This window comes from Medicago sativa, chromosome 3 (assembly GCF_051527215.1).
Source record: "Medicago sativa cultivar Bolivia chromosome 3, Bolivia_mono, whole genome shotgun sequence".
Taxonomy (NCBI): Eukaryota; Viridiplantae; Streptophyta; class Magnoliopsida; order Fabales; family Fabaceae; genus Medicago; species Medicago sativa.
Genome location: NC_140751.1, coordinates 101,528,206 through 101,547,426, shown reverse-complemented (window position 1 = coordinate 101,547,426; position 19,221 = coordinate 101,528,206). Strand labels below are relative to the sequence as shown.

The 19,221-nt window shown below is 34.4% G+C and overlaps 5 protein-coding genes across 5 annotated transcripts; 3 read left to right on the top strand and 2 right to left on the bottom strand.

Annotated features, from left to right (window-relative positions):
• The first annotated feature begins 2,901 nt into the window (after positions 1-2,901).
• On the top strand, positions 2,902-7,739 carry LOC146943022 (putative 26S proteasome non-ATPase regulatory subunit 3). The gene is made up of 8 exons (XM_085757110.1): positions 2,902-3,079; positions 3,164-3,354; positions 4,284-4,430; positions 4,519-4,655; positions 4,768-4,822; positions 4,900-5,010; positions 5,231-5,470; positions 6,951-7,739. The coding sequence occupies exons 1-8, from the start codon at positions 3,001-3,003 to the stop codon at positions 7,461-7,463; spliced, it is 1,473 nt and encodes a 490-aa protein (XP_085613236.1). The 5' UTR covers positions 2,902-3,000; the 3' UTR covers positions 7,464-7,739.
• A 905-nt stretch (positions 7,740-8,644) lies between these two features.
• Positions 8,645-11,803, top strand: LOC146943021 (Single hybrid motif superfamily protein). The gene is made up of 6 exons (XM_085757112.1): positions 8,645-9,076; positions 9,172-9,220; positions 9,309-9,435; positions 9,611-9,681; positions 9,820-9,892; positions 11,253-11,803. The coding sequence occupies exons 1-6, from the start codon at positions 8,878-8,880 to the stop codon at positions 11,415-11,417; spliced, it is 684 nt and encodes a 227-aa protein (XP_085613238.1). The 5' UTR covers positions 8,645-8,877; the 3' UTR covers positions 11,418-11,803.
• A 97-nt stretch (positions 11,804-11,900) lies between these two features.
• LOC146943020 (UPF0496 protein At1g20180-like) lies at positions 11,901-13,851 on the bottom strand. Its single transcript, XM_085757111.1, has 2 exons — positions 13,458-13,851; positions 11,901-13,232 (listed from the first exon to the last, which is right to left on the bottom strand). The coding sequence occupies exons 1-2, from the start codon at positions 13,492-13,494 to the stop codon at positions 12,136-12,138; spliced, it is 1,134 nt and encodes a 377-aa protein (XP_085613237.1). The 5' UTR covers positions 13,495-13,851; the 3' UTR covers positions 11,901-12,135.
• Positions 13,852-14,766: 915 nt separating this feature from the next.
• LOC146943018 (serine/threonine-protein phosphatase 7 long form homolog) lies at positions 14,767-18,147 on the top strand. Its single transcript, XM_085750078.1, has 3 exons — positions 14,767-16,630; positions 16,729-16,819; positions 16,863-18,147. The coding sequence occupies exons 1-3, from the start codon at positions 15,723-15,725 to the stop codon at positions 17,364-17,366; spliced, it is 1,503 nt and encodes a 500-aa protein (XP_085606204.1). The 5' UTR covers positions 14,767-15,722; the 3' UTR covers positions 17,367-18,147.
• On the bottom strand, positions 14,814-15,623 carry LOC146943019 (uncharacterized). Its single transcript, XM_085750079.1, has one exon. The coding sequence runs from the start codon at positions 15,621-15,623 to the stop codon at positions 14,814-14,816; it is 810 nt and encodes a 269-aa protein (XP_085606205.1).
• Positions 18,148-19,221: the final 1,074 nt, after the last annotated feature.

The window sequence follows — 19,221 nt, the reverse complement described above, 5'->3', positions numbered from 1 at the left end:
CTACATAGGGAAACTGTTGCTGGATTTAGAAGTTAAAATGCACAACTAGAAAATTTTTAAATACACCTATTTTCTCGCAAGTTTCTTTCTAATAGGTTGGTATGGCAAGGCGAGAAAAACGGTAGATATTTTGTCCGTAGTGCTTGTAGAATTGTTCAAAAGTTATTAGAAACACATCTCACCTGAAAAACCCCATACAATGGAATTCTATATGGAAACTCAAGGTGCTGCCAAAGGTGAAAAATCCTTGTGCGGAAGTATGTCGCAATTGCTTTCCTACTCGTGTACGCCTCAACAATAGACATGTTGCATGTTCTTCTGAATGTGTTACATGCAGTACGATTCTCTACATGCTCTTTTTACATGTCCTCAAGCGTCGCAAGTTCGGCAAGATGCGAACCCAAGGAATGTTATAGATAATGCCATGTGTGAGTTTGATTATACGACATCAGTTGTATTATGATTACTAGACCGACTTGAACCGTCATAATGTTCTTAATTTGCATCAGTCGCGACAACAAGTGAATGAAACGACAACACAAGTTTTTGAACGAGTTGTCCATATGTTAGAAGATTAGAAAGTTGCCTAAGAATTGAGAAGACCCGCAGGTACCCAAGCACCAGAAATGCCACCAGGGCCGAGTATTGTTAATGGGGTTCGATGTCAAAGACATGCACTAGATAGACAAAAATGTAATGTAGATGCTTCCTTCTCGATGTTCCATAATAAGGTTGGTATCAGTACGTGTGTTCGAGATGCTAACGGGGTTATGTGCTTGCTAAAACTGCATGGTTTGCACGTTGTGGTCGGTTGAGGTTGGTGAAGCCTTAAGACTTTGCAAAGCACTGCAATGGGTAACTGACTTAGGACTGAATGGCATGGATTATTTATTGGATTTGAAACACGTCATTGATGTCGTGAATCTATACTATATATAAAGAAAACTACCCCTTTCAGCTCACTTTTAGGTTGGAATTTTCTTTCCAAAAATACCCTTAATTTTAAATACAAATAGCCAATTATAAAATAACACGTGGATTAATAGTCAATGTCACTAATCGTCATCATTAACCTTCTTTTACCACCGTTAACCACAAATCAAACTCACAAAAAGTTTAAAAATTATATTTGCATTCTTTATGTATGTTCTCATGAATTCAAATCGATCCAGAATTCATCATAGTACATCTCATCACCACTAAAAAATTAGAAAGTTCCAAGGCTCAAGAGCTTGATTAATACTTCTGAAGCACCAATGAATGGAATATCTTTAAGGTCCACTTCATGAATTGAATATCTTTTTGTTATATCCTTCGAACAATTTACTTTCCGCCAACATTAAAATTCAAGCTTTGTTTTTACTTTTTTTTTTTTAGAAGAATGAATGAATCAGAATTTGAGAAAATCAAAGGTGAACAATAATCACTTATGCAAAAAAAACAATCCAAAGTTTATGTTTTTTCCTGCTTTTATTTCTCACAACTCTATGAGTTTTTTTAATTATTTTTTAAATAAAAATAATAGCCGATGAGGATTGGACTATAAATCTTCTAAAAAAAGATTAGTAACAAATGTGAGCAAAAAACATTGTTAAAGATTGGACTTTAAATCCTCTAAAAAAAGATTAGTAACAAACGTGAACAAAATATTAGGATTCAAAATCTTTTAGAAAAAGATTTGTTAGCACTATATTAAATGGACTATAAATCCTCTAAAAAAAGATTAGTAACAAACGTGAGCAAAAAATATTGTTTAAGATTGGACTTTAAATCCTCTAAAAAAAAGATTAGTAACAAACATGAGCAAAAAATAATGTTAAAGATTAAACTTTAAATCCTCTAATAAAAGATTAGTAACAAACGTGAGCAAAAAAAAATATTAGTAACTAACATGAGCAAAAAATAATGTTAAAAATTGGACTTTAAATCCTTGATAAAAATATTAGTAACAAATAAAAATATTAGTAACAAACGTAAGCAAAATATGTTGAGTTCATAAATAATTGGTATATGCCTTGACAATATTTTGTTTATAAATCAAATATCAATAATTTTCATTAACATTTTAAAATTTAAATCAAAATGATACAAATAAACATAATAAAATAATCACATGCGTTAGCGCAGTAGAAAGAGCGGACAGACGGGCACGATAGTGCCCGTCTTTCCGCTAGTAACAATAATAGTAGCAGCACTAATTTTGTAAGTATTACTTAGTAGTCATCATCGACAACTACCTAGTGCTCGATTTACTAACTCTAAGGTAGAGTTTAGCCAGATATAAGCAAATGCGGTGACTCGTAAATCAACACGGACAACTCCATTAGAAGACAACTCCTAATTGTTTATTGGTGTCCTACCTTATATTCATGACTTATTATTTAATGATATGAAATGATTTTTTTCACTAAAAAAAATAACAAGTTTTTTTGTTAAAAAAAGAGAAGAAAATAGTAAGCTTAAAAAAATCATCAGTCAAAGAAAACTGAAAATAATATACATTACCCGGTCATTAATATAAGCAAAAATTGACATTTTAAATTCATTCATATGTGGTACATAATAAAGATCATATACATCATTTATTAATTAATTGAATGAATATAAAATGTAAATTTTTGCTTATAATACAATTTCAAATAACTAACCGGATATCTAAATTCCTAAAAAAAATCTGGATATCTAAAAAAAACAACTATTTGGATAATTTTGTTGACAATTGAATTAATCGAATGAATTACTCAAACAAGAATGTATAATTAACATCCAAAAATCAAAAGTAAAACTTGTCAAAAAAGAAAAAAATCAAAAGTAAAAATAGTCCAACAAAAATATAAAGAAAAGAAATTAAAAAGCGTGCAACGATGCGTTTAAGCTTGAGAAAAAGCTCTCAGTGAGTTTGTGACCACGTTGCTTCTTGTTTGGTCTTCTTCACTTGTTAGGGTTTTTTTTAATCAAAATCTCTCAATTTTCGCCCAATTTCGCTCAATTTCGTTCACAATGACTCAAGATCTCGAGATGAAAGATCGTTCAACTCCTTCGAATTCCGTTTCTCCACAAGTTCCATCTACTTTGCAGCGTAAGAATCTCCGTCTATCGATTTCACATCTCAATTTTCTTTGTTCCGTTTTCAATTTGTGAATTTTGGAATTGTGATTCATAGATTTGAAGGAGATAGCGTCCGTTATTGAGACCGGTTCTTACTCGAAGGAAGTTCGTAGAATTGCTCGTGCTGTTCGTCTTACAATTGCATTGAGGAAGAAATTAACAGCTTCTGTTATATCTTCTTTTCTCGATCATGTTCTCACTCCTGGTTCTGAACCTCATGCTAAATTGTCTGCGTATCTTCCCAAGGTACAAACTTGTGTTAATTTTAACTTAGATTTAGCATTTAGGGAATGTTCCTATTTATAAATCTTATATATTTTAATTTTTCATGTGTTTATCTTGATTTAAATCTACCATTGCATTTAGGGATGAATTAGTTTTTTTTGTTGGTTATTTAGGGATGTTTGGATGGACTTATTTGAGCTTGCCTACTGGCATAAACACTTGTGGAAACAACTTAAGGCTTGTCCATAAACTGTATGAAAATAGTCTGACTTTATTTTACTTATAAGCACACACATGATAACTGCTTAAATTTTTTATACAAATTAGGCCCTAATTCTTAATTGAAACTACGAGGGGATGAATAATTCTTTTAAGAAGTATCAGTTGACTACTTGCAACTTTTGCAACATGGATGTAAATGTGACAAACTTGTTTTCTATGATTGCATTTAGGGATGAAGCCGTTAGCTTTTTTTCTTTCTTGTTCTGCTGTTTTGGGTCGACTTATTTGAGCCTATCTCCTGACATAAACACTTGCGAGACTTTTTGACAGATCTTTTAGGTTGTTTTTCGCATATTCCATAAGTCCTCTATGATAGGTTATGAAAATAGTTTGACTTTATTTTATCTTTCGTTATCGAAGTAGCTTATACGTAAACACTTAAATGATAATCAGGTATGCTATAAGTGCTTAATTAAACTGTTTATCCAAACATCCTTAATTCTTAATCTAAATTACTAGGTGATGAATAATTCTGTTAGAAACGCATCCCCATTTACTGCTTGTGACTTTGTAACTTAGTAAGCTATCTCATAAGATAGATGTTTCTGACTCTAATTAATCCCTCTTTCCCTTTCTATCTTCATCAGAAAATATTAGGCTGTTCTCTTCCTTTGTTTTTGACGGGAAATAGCAATGGTCGAGTAATAATTTTGTCACTGATTGTATAGGAGGATGATCATGAGATGGAGGTGGACGCCACAACATCTTCCATTCAAACCCCTACCCCTACAGCTAAACACTTGTTGCCTGAGTTAGAAATTTACTGTTACCTGCTTGTACTACTTTTTCTGATTGATCAGAAAAAATACAACGAGGTCAGTTCCTGTATTGCTTTTATGTTTTCAACTATGCAAACTGGCAAATAATTGAATGCTCATGGTTGTCTGATTTTTTATATTTTAGGCCAAAGCTTGTTCTTCAGCTAGTGTTGCTTGGCTGAAGAATGTGAACAGAAGAACTGTCGATGTTATTGCATCTAGGCTATTTTTTTACTATTCATATAGCCATGAACTTACTGGAGATCTGGCCGAAATTCGGGGGTGAGTTGCGTGCTTATGTATCTATATAATCAATAAATCAAGGAGGTACAAATCTAACTGATTTATTATCAAGTAACTTGTTTAAATCTTTTTGTGGTATTTTTCTTTTCAGAAACCTACTTGCATTGCATCGGATTGCCACTCTTCGCCATGATGAGTTGGGTCAGGTTTGTGTTCTACTTATGGAGAAGATTTTTTTATGTTAGGGATTATGATCTTGTACTTACCTGTTGATGTATTTCAGGAAACCCTTCTTAATTTGCTGCTTCGCAACTATCTTCACTACAACCTATATGACCAGGCAGAGAAGTTGAGGTCAAAGGCACCACGATTTGAAGCACATTCAAACCAGCAGGTATGTTAGTTCTATCACCATGAGCACAAAAGAAATTCGTTTAAAATCCATACTTTTTATTCCAGTGCTCACAGCTGTGGTGATAAAACCCTTGTGATGAAGCTTATTGATTTTTTTTTTTTGTACTTTTTGGCATCTATTCTGATTTATTATTAAACTTCCTTTTGTTAATTCTTACTCCTTTCATGTGCACACTTGTTCTGTTGTATATTCCTTTCAGTTCTGCCGTTATCTCTTCTACCTCGGGAAAATTCGGACTATTCAATTGGAGTATACAGATGCAAAAGAGTCTCTCCTGCAAGCTGCTCGTAAAGCTCCAGTTGCAGCTCGGGGTTTTCGAATTCAATGTAACAAGTGGGCTATCATAGTGCGTTTACTGTTGGGAGAAATACCTGAGCGAACTGTCTTTATGCAGAAAGGAATGGAGAAAGCGCTAAGACCTTACTTTGAGCTTACAAATGTAAGTCCACATTATGGTTCAACCTTGTTTGTCATAATAATATATCTCGAATATAGTTCTATTATCATTATGATTAATTCTGTCTCCTATCTCCCTTAACCACTACACCGACTAGTTTTTATGGAGTATTTTAACAACATGCACCTTAGGGTGCATTTAACCACTTTTTAGTTATAACTTATCAGTTGCTAAACTACTACTAAAAAAAGAAGTGGGTGTATTCTAGCAAATGCCTATGGGAGCTACTAATTTACACCCGCTTATTTTTTAGGAGTGTTTTAGAAACTGTTAACTGAAGTGGTTAAATGCACCTCAAGGCGTATGCAACCACTTTTTAGTTTTAACTTGCTCCAATAGTCCTAAACAATAAGTGGGTGTACGTTAGCAAATCCGGGTAATGCTATTGCACACCCACCTATAAATTAGATGTTTGTTAGCACCCAACACGTTAGTTGGACAAGATACCCAATTTTTCTTTATTAAAAAAGTCAAAACAAAGGGGTATGATTGTAATTTTAAATTTATTATTAAAAAAGAAAAAATTTCACTCTCTTTCCCATTGTTTCATCTTCCTCCAACCATCCTCCTTCACATTGTCATCTTTCTTTGACCTTCCTAGCTCAATTGTTGAAGAAAAATAGTATCCAAATGCTCAGAAAATAGTGAACCAAATGATGAGTACTTTTTGCATATAAATGGCACACCACAACACATGGATGAAGAAAAAAGACTATTGCACCAGTCTGTAGATAGACCGAGATGTAATGAAATGCTTATTTAAAGTTGCAAATTATATGTTTGAAGATACTTGAATAATGATTAAATCTTTGCAATGTCATAACTTTCTTATTTTTGAATGTTCTAAATACAGGTGTGGATAATAATTAAAGCCATTAAAGAGATTAAGAGTTTATAAATAACTAAAAAACATTTTTGCTAATCCCAGAAAAAAGCACCTTTTTCCCTTCCGTTTTTTCCACTGGGAAATCGTTAAACTAGACAATGAGAGATAGAAAATAAATAAGGCTTAGAATAATTACATTAATAGCCCTAAATATAGTTAATTGTTGCGAAGAAAGAAAATGGTTTATTGGTCCATGTAAAAGGTGTTGGGTACTAGCACACACCTTTTAATGTTATCTCAAGGCCATAGTTTATCTGAGAAGGAATTAAGAGCGATAGTCTGCTGTTTGCTCTCTTAATGCCAATTGAATCTATAATTATTAATGTTATCTCAAGGCCATAGCCTAGTGGTCAACCTTTCTTGCACAATTTAGGCCCTGAGTTAGTTACCACCTGTGCCAAAAGAATATTTTATGCATTTGTTGGTTCTATTTTTTCAGTCTTTGGTGCTTTCTTCGAAGTTATTCACTTTCTTTATGCTTTGTTATTCATTTGTTAATTCTCCATTTGGATATCCATACTTGTGTTATTTGCTATAAGACTGCGTGTTAGTTTAGCTTATGTTGTGGAATTCCAGGCTGTCCGCATTGGAGATTTGGAGCTGTTTAGGAACATTGCAGATAAGTTTGCAACCACCTTCAGTGCAGACGGAACTCATAATTTGATTGTTCGTCTCCGACATAATGTCATCAGGACTGGTTTACGTAACATCAGCATCTCCTATTCTCGCATCTCACTAGCTGATGTTGCTAAAAAGTTGAGGTTGGACTCGCCAAATCCTGTTGCTGATGCTGAGAGCATTGTGTCGAAGGCTATTCGTGATGGGGCAATTGATGCTACATTGGATCATGCAAATGGGTGGATGGTGTCTAAGGAAACAGGAGATATTTACTCCACGCATGAGCCTCAGCTGGCTTTCAATTCTCGAATTGCCTTCTGTCTTAACATGCACAATGAAGCTGTTAGAGCACTTCGTTTTCCACCAAACACACACAAAGAAAAAGAAAGTGCTGAAAAGAGAAGAGAGAGACAACAGCAAGAGCAGGAACTGGCCAAACATATTGCAGAGGAGGATGATGATGATTTCTGATAAGATTGTCTTTTTTCACCCTACTAGTTGCAATCGGGATCTGTTTATTTCCGACATTTGCTTATATTTCCATTATGAAGAACTTCCATTAGCATTTCCCTTTCAAAAGTTGAAAATTTCATTTTCTACATGGAAGACCTCTTATAGTCCTTCACCATATGGAAATCTCACAGTCTGTTTTTATTCATGATGATGACTTTTATGGTTTGTTTCTTTCGGGATAATTGTGTTTTTGGATCTTGAAAAAAAGTCAATTAATTAGGACCTTGCTAGTAATTATGTTCGAAGTTTTTATTATTCCAAGGTGTTACTCTGAATGACCTGTTGAATCAGCATTGCTTGGAATGTTGTAAACTCTTTTTAGGCAATCATATGCTTCGACAGAATGTGTTGCCCAGATGGATAAAATTACACCATAATATTCAATAACAAGTCATAATAATCTAGATCTTTATGTTACCGCGTGATATTTCTATCATGACATCCATTTCCCCAGTGCCCTTGGATGAATTTCCTCTTCCCTTTTTTATTGTAGGCTTGCTTTACGTGACAATCCCTCCCTTGCCATGTTTAAGTTCGATTACCACATGGATTTTCCAGATTGGAGGGCTTTTGTTGAGACACGAAGAGAATGAAAAAGGAAGAGAGTTAGACATGTATAGTTTTTGAAAACTGATTGTAAATTGAAATAACTATGAAAACTGATTGTAAATTGAAATAGAAGATGATAGTCTAATTCTAACGCTAATTCAATTTTATTTTTTTTTGGTAGTGGCCGGGGTTTGAACCCCGGACCTTGCATATTTTATGCATTGTCCCAACCAACTGAGCTAAGCTCACGAGGACATCAGTTTTAACAATTAGGCTAACATATAAAATCAAGTGTTTTAAGCGACTTATTAATATAAAATCAAGTTTTTTAAGTGATTGATTATTGAAATTTCAATCTTAACTATAACACTTTCTTGGTAAAAAAATTGGGTCATGATCTAAATTTTACATGCAATAGTATTTGATGCTCAAGAGTGGAGGGAAGTTTTAAAAAAAAACATTTGATCAAAAAGCCTAAAACGAGTCACTGAATCCCCAACTGCCATTAGTGAAAGGTTTGGACACTTAACTGTTGAAGATTTTATGCTGTCAAGCATGAAATATTGAAATTTGGTGAAATGTATTGACAGATTTGAGCAATATAGAGCGTGATTGAGAAGCAATCCAAAGACTCGTCCTTTCTGCACCCCACTAAATTGATTTTGCAACCACGTGTACTTTAAATTGCTAGCTAAGCCTAACACAACTCAAGTTTGAACAAAAACACACAGAAAACAAGCAAGTACAACGTTGTTTGTAACCTGTACTTGAAAGAGGCGAACTTTGCAGTTGGTTTCTCATTTAAAATCAAACAAATAATACGATGTCAAACGTAGAAAATGACAAGATGATAGACGAATCGAACCGTTCAGAAACAGAACAACAAGAAAAGAAAAACAATGAAGAAGAAGAAGAAGAAGAAGAAGACGATTTAGAGAAGCTTCTACTCCCTGATGTTGAGAATCTTCCCCTCATTCCTCCTTCTGCCGTTGAAACCAATTTCGTCACTTATTTCGCTCTAGGTAACTCAATTCACTCATTTTTCATTCATTTTTTTTCCACATAATAAACCCTAAACCTCTATTTTCATCCTCTTTTTATTTTTATATATTTCCAGATTTTACTAAACCTGCTCACGATCAATACATTTACCGCCACGCTAATGGGTATAGTTTCATATTCTTAAATTGCATGATTTTAACTTTAAATTGAAATGCTTTTTTTATTTTGTGACTGTTTTATGTGATCTTGAAGGTTGTGTGTTATTGGCTTGGCTCCTTCACACATTGCTTTTAAGGATGAAGGTGGAATCACATCTGTAGATTTCAATGTTGGAAAGTCTGATCGAACCGCTGTCAAGGTCTCTGGAAAGCGGAAGAAGGTACACTACAGCTTGTCCTTATTTATGAGTTTATGACTCACAGCAATATCTCTTTCTTTACAATCACCTGATTAACATTTGTGTGCTTTGTTGTTTTTGAATTGTTGTGTGTTTCAAAAATTTGTGTTCTAAAATGGCTTTTTCCGTCTTTCTTCTCCTATGTATTTTTATGCAGAATGCACAACACTTTGAGTCCAATACAGCATTATGTAAAGTTTCTACCAAAAATGATTCTTATATTGTGAGGTACGTGCTTTGTTATACATAAATGTAAGCTAAGATTTATTTGTATATGTTTGTGTATTTGTTTGCTTCGCCCACTTCTCTTCTTTATTGGTGACCTCTGAACTCTTTGATCACTTAACTTGTGATGACTACTTATAGGTGTTGTGTCAAAGGTTCCCTTTTGGAAGTGAATCAACAATTAATCAAGCACCCAGAACTGCTTAAAGTTTCGGTAAGAATGATTTTATTATCAAATCTGATTTTTTTTAGCAAAGATAGCTCCCTCTTACAGGAGTGATATAGTTTTGCATATTCCATATGAAGAATCATAAACTTCTCTGCCCTTTCCTTTCTATTTTAAATTTTGGAATGACACAAGTGTTTTTGAGATGCTAAGCTGCTTAATAATAAAATCTGTCTCAGTATTTTCATTACCTTTTCTAAAATGACTGTCCAATGGACGTGTATCAATCACCTAAACAGAATTTTTTTAATTTTGTTTATAATTAAGTTTCTGCATAACCTATATGTGGCACTGTTTAGTGTTTATCAATAAACAGGATTTTCATTACCTTTTTATCTTGCTCTGCTTAGAAATTCTTTTGACCTGCTATTGATGGGACCACTGTTAAATGTTTGGCATTGCTTATGCTTCAAGACTCAAGATGATGTTGCCTAATGTAACCTATGTTGTCAACCGTGCCGCTTTAGTGCGGGATCGAAGAATCGTAAATTAGTGTCTGCTTCCACTGCGGCGCCTTTGGCCGGCGAGCTGCGCTCAGCTGGTGGCTGTAGAGGCCGTGAATTGCGTCCAAATCGTCTGTTCGCGCTCGCTTTTAGGATTGGTGTGCAAAATCCCGTAATTACACGTCTTTTTAAAACCATGATTTTTCTTTTTTAAGGTTGTATTTGTTATTTCGAGTTCTTATAACTGACTGATTTTCTTCTCCTCGAGCGAACACCTTCTCATATTTGATTCAGCTTCTTCTGTGCTATCCCTCTGTTTCTCCTTCCGCATGCGCCCTCTGTTTTTCTTCTTCTCCTTCTTCTGTGTGCATCCCCTGTTTCTCTTGCTTCTCCTTCGTCTGTGTGCGAATCCCTTTGATTTTCCGCTTCTGCGAAGTCCTCTGTTCTTTTGTTTTTTTGGTTTTATGATCACCTCTTTAATTTTGTGTATTTTGCTATTTTTGAGTACTTAATTTTTATGCATCCTGGTTGGGTTTATGTTGAGTTTGTTTACTGTTTTTAAGTCTTTGCACCGCTTTAGAAGTTTTAGGGTGGTGCTTCATGCCGGTGGTATCAAACATGGTAAAAGGGAAGATTAATGTATGAATCAAAGAGTAATGAGATATTTTTGGCATTAGAAATATTTTGATTACCGCAAACCACAAGACATAAACTTAACAGCTTAAGTGGTGTTCATGACTTGTGCGATGATTCCCATGGTATATGGTCTGTTTAGAAGTAAATTTACCTGTAAAAGTTTTGTAACTTGTGTTCATCCTAATACCATGTTTATTTATCCTATGAATTATTCTCTTGAAATTTATTCTATTTGTTTTTCCTTACAATTTTATTTTATTGACATCCAGGCCGACAGAGAAGGATACATTGCTATTATGATGCCAAAACCAACTGATTGGCTTAAGGTCAAAGCTTCTTTTGTCAGCCTTCAGGAGTACAAGAAAGTGAGGGAAGTCAGTTGTGATATAAAGCATGAGGTGCCTTGTGATGACACTTTAAAAGAGCCACTGTAAGAAGCACGATGCTACATTGAAGTGATTGCATGATTTCCCCGTAGGACGCTTCGTTGACTAGTGCCTAGTGAGATCCCAAATGCTACAAACTGCATGAATTTGAGAATTTTTTGGTGCAGCTGTGAGCCCCGTGGAATCGGTGCATGTCAAGTAGCCATGTCATATTAAATTAATGAAATTCTCAAACTCAGGAGCAACTAAGAATCTGGTGACATTGGAGTTTCTGGGAAACCATTCTTTAGGATTTTATTTTTTTATTTGTTTGTTGTATTTCATTATTCATACTTGAATCTTTTGAACAATTCAAGTAATAGATGATGAACTTCTGGTTATTTTCTCAGCCTTTCTAACTAATCAAAGCTAAACATATTTTTGTCCTGCTATTCCTTACTAATCTCTTTAGTAGATTCTTCGTTGTTTGTAGCATCAAATTCTAATAAAAAAGAGTATTAACAACAGTTAAAATTTATCACTGCATTTTGATACAATGGAGTATGTATATCATGTAAATTAATTTTTTTTTTAATTTCCAATATTGTAAATAAAATAATACAACAGTTAACTCACAGAATTACAGAGACTATAAGAAAATGGAAAGAATGAGCTAACACTTATCAAAGTCAACTAACTAGACAACAGCTCCAAAGGATCCAAATCTGTTTCTTACTGAACTGGACTCGTCCGCCTTTAAAACTAAAGAGTAGCTTCACCAATCTTTTTAACATTTCTTGTCAGTAATCTTTTGCATAAGCTGTCTTCTTGATCTGTTAATAGTGAGAAAGCACAAATAGATATGCTCCTCAAGCTCTTCCAACTGATCCATAAAGTTAGTTTGGCAATCACGAAATTCCCTCAGAACCATCTTCAATATTACACACCTTCCATTACCATGACCATAATTCTTCACACAAATATCAGCAACCTCTCTCCAATGTTCAACCTCATCCTCTAACCTCTTAACCATACGGCTCATAGTATCCAAATCATTTATCACTATATAAACCCCTTTTGCAGCAACATCAATTTGTTCATATAGTTTTTCACAAGAATTATACTTTCCATTTTCCCACTTTGATCTCTTCTTCTTCATCAAACCAAAGGATCCACCAACTAAATAAGGGGCAGCAGCTAACCCAATTATGCTATGGAAAGCAAAGACTAACAAAGCCACCAAAAAAGCGGTTTCTGAAACGACTAAGCCGATTCCTCCAACTTTCTTGCATAACCTCTTTATTGTTATTTTTCTTCTAAGTTTCAATCTCTTTGAGTTAAGTCTGTTAAGAAGCGTTATGTGTTTTTCTTGAATATCGCGGAAGTTAATAACATTATTGGACAAACACAAAGAGTTGTTAATAACAGATGAAACAAGCTCTTCATACATAATATTGACATCAGTGTTTGTGTCTACATCTGTGTCAGTGTCATATTCAACAACTTTTTGGCTTAACTTATTAACTACGTTTGTGACTTTTCCATAATCAAATCTAGTTTGACGAACACCTTGAAGGATTTTGTCGCAACAAAGACATGCTTCTAAGCTGGCTTCAAAGTAGTCCACTAGAAGATGATGCACCTTAAAGCTCTTGATCATTTTTGTAACAATTTCTTGTCTAGGTTCTAGCAATGAAGAAGAAGAAGTCGAACAGGAACTAGAGTGTGTTGATCTCATGCTTGTGTTTTCAATTCCATATCCTTGAGCTTTGTTACATATGTCTACATAAGAATTTGTTCTGAATGCATTAAGGTATTCACTATTCACGTTTGACTTGCTGCTCAAGCTATCTTCCACATCACGTTCTTTCGATGATCCACCACCTGCAGGTTTTTTTATTAATAATTTCAGTAAAATGAATAAATTTCATTATCAAGCTAATTAATATTAACTAATTAATTAATTACTTGGCTCCAAGCACACCACCTCTGATATTGGAGTTCAATTCAAACATAAAAAAAAAAAAAAACAGAACAAAGAAGAAACAATTTTTTAAAAATAAACAGATCAAAAGAAAAAGAGTGTTGCAGAAATTCAAATTAACTCACCCGATCTTCTTCGGAAGAAAGAAAAACACTTTGTCATTCCTTAGATATTATATAAAATAAAATAAATGTTGAGATTTTTTTTTGTTTTTGTTTTTGTTTTTGAGATGAAATGTTTTGAAATCTTGTGTGTGTAGTATTGGTTGAGGAGAGAAATATAAGAGCTGAAGATGATGGAAGAAGAGAAGAAATTGTTTGCACCACACATATAATATAAGTTTATAAGCATTGTTCTGTTTTGGTTTCTGGCTTTGAAAACAAGTTAACTTACCTCACACGGTGTCTTCTCTTACGTGGAAACTGGGAATTAAATTATTTCCCTCCGCAACCTCAATCCTATCTTATTTCCATTCACGGAAACTAACTAATACCATTTTATTTAAATTTTAAATTAAATGACCAAAAACAGAGAAAAACTTAATGCGTTCTCATAAAGTAGTAACAAAGCTAGCTGTTTGTGGTGGAACTCAAATCATTGATATCATATTCATCATCATTCAACTTCAATTTTAGTCCACCTAGTTTTATGGTGCATGGGAGTGGGACATGAGTTTTCATCAGACAAAAAAAACGTTTTGTGCATGAGTGTTTCTTTTTTTACGTAAATAAACATTATATTCCTCGAAATTAAAAAAATGGTCAATTTAGAGTTTGTTTGGATAGACGGACACTCGTCACACTCTTTGAGAGCATTTATGACGCCGTGTTTATAAAGTTGTTTTCAACTTATTTCTTTTTTTGAGCAAATGAAAATGAAAATAAAATAAATTTTCAACTTATTTCTATAAACTATCAAATAAAAATAATTTATAAATTATAAAAAAACCGCTTGACTTTAATTTATCTTGTGGTATATAAACAATTTTTTTTATTAGCATGTTAATATGTTTATGCGTGTGGGTAATGCGCACCTTACAAATGAATTTTTTTTTTTGTCTGCCCTGAATTGAAAAAAAAAATCCAAATCTACCCCACATGAAAAAGAAAGTCCAAAAATGCCCTATTTTTTGTCTTTATCCTTATTCCCCGCAAAACCAATTTGGGGGGTGTCATTCCCAGCAGTTTTATTTTGCGGGGAAGGGCCTATTTTGTCCTATTATGTTTCTGGGCCCCCGCGAAACTGACTTGCGGGGTGCCCTTTTCAGGTTTTTCTTTTGCTTTTTACACCCCAATTTCGGGGTACACCCCCCCTTTTTTCTGGTTTTTTAATTATTTTTTTGTTAGGATCATAATAAAAAAAATATTATTTCTATCAAAAAAAATTAAAAAAAATAATTGAAACAACAATTTATTTAATAAAACATGTGAATTACATAAAATAGAAATACATCTCTAATAATATAAAATACACTAAGATTACTATTGATGATCGGTATTAATACAATTTTTACGGGAATGACCGGTCATCCTGCATATACCGCATTTTCTAGCAGTCCTTTCCTCAACATCCATCTCGGTCCTAATGCGAGTAATTGCTGGACGACCTTTCTTTGCTCTTCGCATGACTGGATTGTGAACGAGCTTTACGCCTTGATAAATGGGCCAATACTGTTGGTGGTGAACCACGTCGAAATGGATGTTGTATGCAGAGTATACACTTTCATTTCGAAACTTTTCATGTACAAGGCTTTTATAGTCATGGCTAAAGCTAGAACAAGCGGCAATGACATGCGAACAAGGGAGATGTAATGCCTGAAATTTTCCACAGTCACGCCATTTATTTTGCAGGTCGACCTTGTATTCTCCCTTTGGCAATCCTTCTTTATGGTCGATAGTTTCACGAACGGAGAAGGTATACCTATTTCGGTCGAACTGAGTGACAAGGTGAGTGTTGGATTTAATGACCTCACCCTTAAGAAAGTTCATGATATTCTCTGAGAATGGCTCGCCAGAATTTACCCTTGTTGCCGCCTCATGGCCTCTTTTAGCAAATAATGTCGCCAACCTGTAGTATGTAGCTTTAACAATAGCTGTGATCGGGAGGCCGCGCATACCCTTAAACACATTGTTTTGTGACTCTACCAAGTTGCTTGTCATGTGGCCCCATCTTCGACCATCATCATGCGATTGAGTCCACTTTTCTTTGGGAATGTCGTTAATCCAAGCTAAAGCTTGTCGGTCTGCAACTGCGATTTCATTACGGTAGTACTCGAAAGAGGGTATGTTCATCGCATATCCTGCATTGTTTGAAAAAAAAATTAATTATTTATGTATACGTTAGAGAAATAATATGTGGAGTTTATAGAGAAATTAATAAGATTTTTAACCATGCACGTTACTTTTTTCCTAAGCTCTCCATCCTTCATTGCTCGCATAAAGTTTTGTGCAATGTGCCGGACACAATACACATGGGATGTTGGAGCATTGTGCCATCCATTTCTTGGATCATCATATGCGCTTTTTATTGATGCATGTCTATCAGAAATGAGGCATAAGTTATCCTGTGGTGTGACGTGTTGCCTCAGATTTTTGAGAAAGAAACTTCATGCCTCCTTGGTCTCACCTTTCACAATTGCAAAAGCAATGGGAAATATTTTGTTATTCCCATCTTGCGCAACAGCCAACAACAATGTTCCTCTGTACTTACCGTACAACCACGTTCCGTCAATTTGGACTATTGGTTTGCAGAATGGAAAGCCCAAGATACATGGACGGAAAGCCCAAAATAGACGATTGAAGATTGTGTCACTACTCCCGTCTGTTGATGGCAGTGTTCTCACAGGTGTAAAATCAATCGAGAGGTCATTGTGTGGTGAATTGTTGGGTTTAGAAATTCCACCCCCAAATAAAAAAGAGGGTAAAAATGTTATACCAATGGGATGGTTAGCAAAAAATCTCAATAAAGACCTCACTGCCGATGCTCCGGATGAAATAAAAATACAAGCAACTAGGCGGTATATTCTATGGCTAATCGGTGGTTTTTTATTTCCAAATTTATCTGGAGGTAGTGTACATAATTGTTGGTTGGCACTGCTAGTTGATTTTAATGAAACTAAACAATATAGTTGGGGATCAGCAGTTTTGGCCTATCTTTATCGGGGAATGTGCGAAGCAACAAATCCTAAGTTTGTAGGAATAGCCGGCTGTAATTTTCTCCTCCAAGTTTGGGGATATTCAAGGTTGGATTATTTGGCTCCCCAGAACAGAAAAGAACTCAGTTTTCCATTTGGAACAAAGTGAGTATATTGTTTTTTATTTTTAGTAGTATTTGTTCACATTATTCCCATGAATATTCTTTTTTAATAATAACTATTTCATTTATATGTTTTGTTAGATGGACAGGAGCGGGTTCTAATTACTATAAAACTCCATCGCATAACCTTATATCATACAGATGGATGATTGACCACATAAAACGTGATCAAGTAATATATCCTCGCTTTATAACACTTTTTTAAAATAAAAAAATCAAATGAAAATAATTTGGTTCTAATTAATTACATCTTTCTTTTTCAGTTTTTATGGAGGCCCTACAAAGACCTTGAGCATGAACTCCCACAGGACTTTTGGGATTGGACTGCAACCACCTACCTTATATGTTTTGACAAGGTGGAATGGCATGCCACTGATAGGGTCAAGACACAATTTGGTTTGCCACAGGATCTACCACAACCCCCAAAGGACATGCGAAACTACCACAAATTGGACAAGAGGTTCAAGTTTTGGTCCGATCCACACCTATCAAACTATCAAACTGAGTGTGAGCATTGGTATAATCGACGACTATATACTTTAGTAGGCCATCCCTCCACCAGAAAGCTTCGACCAAATCAAGAATATATGGAATGGTTTGTAACAACATGCAATCCGCATTTGTTTATTTCTGATTATGATTGTCGTCAACAAACACAAAATGAAACATGTGAAGAATCAGACCAACAACCAGATCCCGAACAAGAACCACAACACTAAGAGCCTGAAACAAATCAATCATCACACTTGACATGTGACTTATCTTCCTATGACCACACAACCCAATACACACATTATCCCACCACATATGAATTCCTTACAACCCCCCAACAAAATACAATCCCACCACCACCACATACTACACCGCAATATGGTTATCAACCTAATGATGGAACTTCTTACATGAACACTTCAATGCAAAACTATGGATATCAAGATCAAAACCAAGTTGGGCCATCATATACCAACTACCCACCACACAACAACCCACACTACAACAACCCACCACAACCAACAAACCTTGAACCCATGTTCATGTCGGCAACTGAGTACGATTTTGCACTTTCACCAAACCTAGACGCAGAGTTCGGTCATCGATCATTGAGTCGTCTGTCATTGAACTCAAATGAAAATAATGACAATTCATTTTTAGAAGAAATGTGGCTTAGGAGAGAAGAAGACATGCCATCCCTTCAGATGACTTTAGGTCAAAGTAATCAATTGCCGCAAGAACCAAATGAAAACGACGAAGACCAAAATCAACCACAAATCAATCGTCAAAGAGCTCGCCGTCAACTAACGCCTCGGCCGACACGAAGAAATCCAAAAAGAAATGCCGGTGTACTAGGGTGTGGAACATGAAAAACACAAATAATCATTTTATTCTAGTGTATTTTATTTTATGTTGCTTATATTTTATTAATGAAATTATTATTATTAATAGAGATGTATTTCTATTTTATGTAATTCACATGTTTTATTAAATAAATTGTTGTTTCAATTATTTTTTTTTAATTTTTTTTGATAGAAATAATATTTTTTTTATTATGATCCTAACAAAAAAATAATTAAAAAACCAGAAAAAGGGGGGGGGGGGGGGGGTGTACCCCGAAATTGGGGTATAAAAAGCAAAAAAAACCTGAAAAGGGCACCCCGCAAGTCAGTTTCGCGGGGGCCCAGAAACATAATAGGACAAAATAGGCCCTTCCCCGCAAAATAAAACTGCTGGGAATGACACCCCCCAAATTGGTTTTGCGGGGAATAAGGATAAAGACAAAAAATAGGGCATTTTTGGACTTTCTTTTTCATGTGGGGTAGATTTGGATTTTTTTTTTCAATTCAGGGCAGACAAAAAAAAAATTCCCTTACAAATTGGTTTTATGTTTTGATTGACCAAACCACTATTTTTAAAATGTTATCATAACCTCTCTAAAATTCGTTAAACCACTTGTTATCTGACTTTCACTATCGATCAACCAACCATTTATCTATGACAACTATGTCAATTAATTTAGTCACAATTTTTGTTTTAATAAATTTAGGACCATAATTTTAAAGCAGTTAGATTTATTTCGATGCAACAATATAGAGAAATGTTAACTTGTGCCCTTAAGACACAAGTTTAGAAGACAAATGTAGAAACTTATTTTTGAAAATTGTACATTCAATGTCTTGGAAAATTAAAAACTTATTTTTTCAATACAACACACATATTTTAATTCTTTTTTTAGATCCTTAACTTGTGCCCTAAGGGCACAAGTTAACACGACCCAACAATATATATATCTGTTGAATTAGTAACCTCTTATTGTATCAAGTCAAACCTAAAACCTTTTATACTGTAATGATTGCTAAAAAAAAGTCATAAACCGCTACCCAACCATATTCATTTTCAACCTTCAACACATTTCCCTCATAACGCAGCATAACATAAGCAAATTATGCACAATTTTAAGAATTAAGGTATTATAATTTTTTTTAGAAGAAGGCATTATATTTTATTAAATAAATTAGAATAAAATTGTAAAAAAAGATAAACAAAAATTTTTTTTGAGCAAAAAGATAAACAAAAATT

Excerpts from the sequence above, each read along its gene's own strand:
- LOC146943022 (XM_085757110.1), top strand. The coding sequence starts at position 3,001 with ATGACTCAAGATCTCGAGATGAAAGATCGTTCAACTCCTTCGAATTCC. Across the intron at positions 4,656-4,767 it reads GATCTGGCCGAAATTCGGGG|AAACCTACTTGCATTGCATC; the intron begins GTGAGTTGCGTG and ends TTTTCTTTTCAG. Across the intron at positions 5,471-6,950 it reads CTTACTTTGAGCTTACAAAT|GCTGTCCGCATTGGAGATTT; the intron begins GTAAGTCCACAT and ends GTGGAATTCCAG.
- LOC146943021 (XM_085757112.1), top strand. The coding sequence starts at position 8,878 with ATGTCAAACGTAGAAAATGACAAGATGATAGACGAATCGAACCGTTCA. Across the intron at positions 9,436-9,610 it reads TCTCTGGAAAGCGGAAGAAG|AATGCACAACACTTTGAGTC; the intron begins GTACACTACAGC and ends ATTTTTATGCAG. Across the intron at positions 9,682-9,819 it reads AATGATTCTTATATTGTGAG|GTGTTGTGTCAAAGGTTCCC; the intron begins GTACGTGCTTTG and ends GACTACTTATAG.
- LOC146943020 (XM_085757111.1), bottom strand. The coding sequence starts at position 13,494 with ATGACAAAGTGTTTTTCTTTCTTCCGAAGAAGATCGG. Across the intron at positions 13,233-13,457 it reads TTTCTTCCGAAGAAGATCGG|GTGGTGGATCATCGAAAGAA; the intron begins GTGAGTTAATTT and ends AAAAACCTGCAG.
- LOC146943019 (XM_085750079.1), bottom strand. The coding sequence starts at position 15,623 with ATGAACATACCCTCTTTCGAGTACTACCGTAATGAAATCGCAGTTGCA.
- LOC146943018 (XM_085750078.1), top strand. The coding sequence starts at position 15,723 with ATGCACGTTACTTTTTTCCTAAGCTCTCCATCCTTCATTGCTCGCATA. Across the intron at positions 16,631-16,728 it reads AGTTTTCCATTTGGAACAAA|ATGGACAGGAGCGGGTTCTA; the intron begins GTGAGTATATTG and ends ATGTTTTGTTAG. Across the intron at positions 16,820-16,862 it reads ACCACATAAAACGTGATCAA|TCAAATGAAAATAATTTGGT; the intron begins GTAATATATCCT and ends AAAATAAAAAAA.